Source organism: Myotis brandtii, unplaced genomic scaffold (genome assembly GCF_000412655.1).
Source record: "Myotis brandtii unplaced genomic scaffold, ASM41265v1 scaffold1186, whole genome shotgun sequence".
NCBI classification, from domain to species: domain Eukaryota; kingdom Metazoa; phylum Chordata; class Mammalia; order Chiroptera; family Vespertilionidae; genus Myotis; species Myotis brandtii.
In genome coordinates this window covers 466,319-469,752 of record NW_005354120.1, presented here as the reverse complement: position 1 = coordinate 469,752, position 3,434 = coordinate 466,319, and the positions used below count along the sequence as shown (strand labels likewise).

Here is a 3,434-nt window from a genome sequence, read left to right as displayed (position 1 = left end):
TGGGAGCGCACTGACCACCAGGGGGCAGCTCCTGCATTGAGCATCTGACCCCTGGTGGTCAGTGCGCATCATAGTGACTGGTCAACTGGTCATTCTGGTTTTACCGCCGTTCAGTCACTGGGCTTTTATTATATAGGATATTTTACACTTAAATCCATGATCCATTTTGTGTTAATATTTGTATAAGTCATGAGGTTTGGGTTACAGTTTATTTTTTGCCTATGAGTGCCCAATATTCATCACTATCTGTTGAAAAGGTTATCCTTCCTTCATTAATTACCTTTGCACCTCAAAAATCAGTTCAGCCTTTTTGTGTGCATCTATTTCTGGATTATCTGTTCTGTTCATCTATGGGCCTATTCCTCCACCAATATTACTCTCTTGTTTACTGTAGCTTTAATATCAAGTAATTCTGGGTCCTGTGTCTTTCCATCTATTTTATTCCTTCAAAATTATCAGGTCTATAATTTGAACTGTCATCAGGAGAAAACTAGTGCCTGGGTTTGGGCCTTGAGACTCAAAACAGAATTTTAACCCTTTCATTAAATTTAAAAAGATACTATACTGTCTTGTTCAAATATACTTTTAAAAGAAAAAATAGAACTATGTCTATAAATAGCTATCAATAAAATATTACAGTCGACTCACATTAGATTTGCATTTAACTTTATATGTGTGTTAACCTAGCCCCAGGAAGATGCTACTTTGTTTTCTTCAATCTTCCCAACAATAAACTAATCTATTCATATGTATGGGTTACAAAAGTGTAAGTTGAACATAATAGAGCAAACCCTGGGCGAGAACCATGCAGGCAGGAAAGAGTTAGGATTACTCTACCCACCCCTCATTTACATGGAGAGATTTAACAGTTATTTTAACTCGAAATTTAACATTTTGAAACAAATAGAACTTTAAAAATAGTTTGTAAACTGAGAATTAAGAATGTTATCTCAGAGGCTGTGCATGAAAAGTAGAGACTTGAGGTGACAATTGAGATAGAGTTGCTCTTGCAATCATCTTATATCTCTTGTGACCAAATGCCTTCCAGACAAATCTGTTGGACAGCAGGTCTGAAGGCCTGCGTGGGCTATCCAGACTGAAACTCCAAGGGGCATCAATTGTTCCAGGGCTCATCTGAGCCCAGCAATCCATATTATTAAAAGGATCAATTGGCCCTAGCCAGTTTGGCTCAGTGGATAGAGTGTCAGCCTTTGGACTGAAGGGTCCTGGGTTCGATTCTGGTCAGGGCACAGGCCCAGGTTGTGGGCTCGATCCCCAGTGGGAGGCATGCAGGAGGCAGCCAATCAATGATCCTCTCTCATCATTGATGTTTCTATCTCTCCCTCTCCCTTCCTCTCTAAAATAAATTAAAAATATGTATATATTTTTAAAAAGATCTGTTGAACTTACACACATTTTAGGAGAAAATTCTTTTCCAAGGGTTTCTTAAACTCTCTGGTTGATTTGGTACAGGTTGAAACAACAGGTGTAAGAGGCAGAATTAGGATTCTCGCTCCTCATGTCTGTTTTTTGCCCCGCAATGACACATGGAGAATTCCCAGTCCAGAGAAGCTGTCCCAGATCGGCTTCTTAGAAGCAGAGCCTGAGAGGGGGATTTGTGTGAACGTGGTTTACTGAGGGATGCTCAGAGGAGTAAGGGAGAGGGAAGTCGGATATGGTCCCAGCTGGAGGCAGGCTCCAGCCTCCTCCCAGGGAGAGGTTCTGAGCATAATTTGCACAGTGAAGTGCAATGGAGCCAGCCTTCAAAGTAAGCATTTATCATTCATTGGCTGCAGGATGGCCCAGGTGGGGACATGAATGCAGGTGGTATAACCCCACAGGCTAAGAGATTTCCATCAGACTGAGGGCCCAACAACATACAGGACAAGGGTCTTAATGATCAACAGAACTGGTACTAAAAATAGGTTAACTTTTCCAACTTAGCCAGTTGCTTCTTTAAGCCTTCTGCTACCCTTTCTAAGTAGCTGTTTCTGTTGTGTTCAAGGGTGGCTCAGTTATGCAAAAGCTGAAGATAAATGCAACAGGGGTGCCTGTCATCCCCCCACCGGCAATCTCCTAGTGGGACGCAGCACGCAGCTCACAGCTTCGTCTACCTGTGGGCTGGATGGAGCCCAGAAATACTGCATCCTCAGCTACCTGGAGGTGGGTTGGTTCTTTATTTGTTGGGCCGCTATTTAATCAATGATGTAGATTCTTCCAGGTAACTCTGGGGCTGCTCAGACAACAGTCTAAGAGACACCATTCCTTTCAGAACATCAGAGACACAGGAGACACAACTCAAAGCCAGGAAACCTTGATAGATTAGAAAATAGGGAAGATCTGCTTCATCTATTTCTTGTAACCTGTAGGATTAGACAGAAAAGTCTTTTCAGTTCAGTCTTTGAAGGGAATTACTATGCAACGTGGCTGCCTTAGTGACCCTGGGGAGTAAGCATAATTGATTGACGCAGTGAAGCTTGAGGACCCCTCAGGGCCTCAAGGCCATTCTGCTAAACATGAGTTCTCATGGCCGGGCCCTAGAGATAGCGGGGCGCAGCTTGGAATTCACTGTGCAGCCTCACAAGCCTCTTGGGAACTGCCTTGCCTATAGTATCCCTCTGTGAATATATTTGGGGCCTTTTTTTCTTCTCTTAGAGACCAGTTTATTAAAAGGACAAGTTGCCTTGCAGTTCTTTTCCTCCCTGTGTTCTGGGAGCAGCGCAAGTATCCAAGGTCATCTACGCCTCGTACCTGCTGAAAAGCCCGAGGCGGTCACGTCAGCCCTTCAGTGAGAGGATGTTCAGGAAGGAAGCTGGACACAGGCCTAATGTCGATGGCCCCGGCTTTTCCGCGTATTGTTCTTTAAGGCATCTCCTGGAGGCCTCTGGGAAATGCTTTGTATTCTAATTGGTTTCTAGTAAAAGAGGATGATTATAAATAAGTGGAGACACCACCTGAGAGCTTAGCGCTGTTCTAAGTTTGGGAAGTACTTGTGTCAGAAAGCAAATTCTCTACATGTGCGAGGAAATGACCCTGGAGAAGGGTTGCTCAACTCTAGGCCAGGTGGGAGGGATGACTCTTAAAGTGACTTTATGAGTCCAGGGCCTGTGGACACAGAAGTGGTTCTCAGCTCTAATATTAGAAACTTTCCGACCCAGACGCCAGCCATCTTGTTCTTCTGTCACTGGCATTTACTAACTATGGTCATAGCCAACTCATGATATACTCAGACAATAACCAGAAAGTCATATTCCTACATCTTCATTTCACTCAACCAAAAACAGAAATAAAAAAAAATCAAACTTCAGAGGCTTTTTTTTTTTTGGCCTAGAGCAGTGGTCGGCAAACTGCGGCTCGTGAGCCACATGCGGCTCTTTGGCCCCTTGAGTGTGGCTCTTCCACAAAATACCGACTTCTGCGCATGGGCCATGAAG

General features: G+C 43.8%; 1 protein-coding gene across 1 annotated transcript in view; it reads left to right on the top strand.

Annotated features, from left to right (window-relative positions):
• LAMB4 (laminin, beta 4) overlaps positions 1 to 3,434 on the top strand; it is a 98,448-nt gene that overhangs the window by 14,638 nt on the left and 80,376 nt on the right. Inside the window, exon 3 of the mRNA XM_005858468.2 lies at positions 2,006 to 2,163. Within this exon, the coding sequence (XP_005858530.1) occupies positions 2,006 to 2,163 (158 nt within the window). The remainder of the gene's footprint in view (positions 1 to 2,005; positions 2,164 to 3,434) is intronic.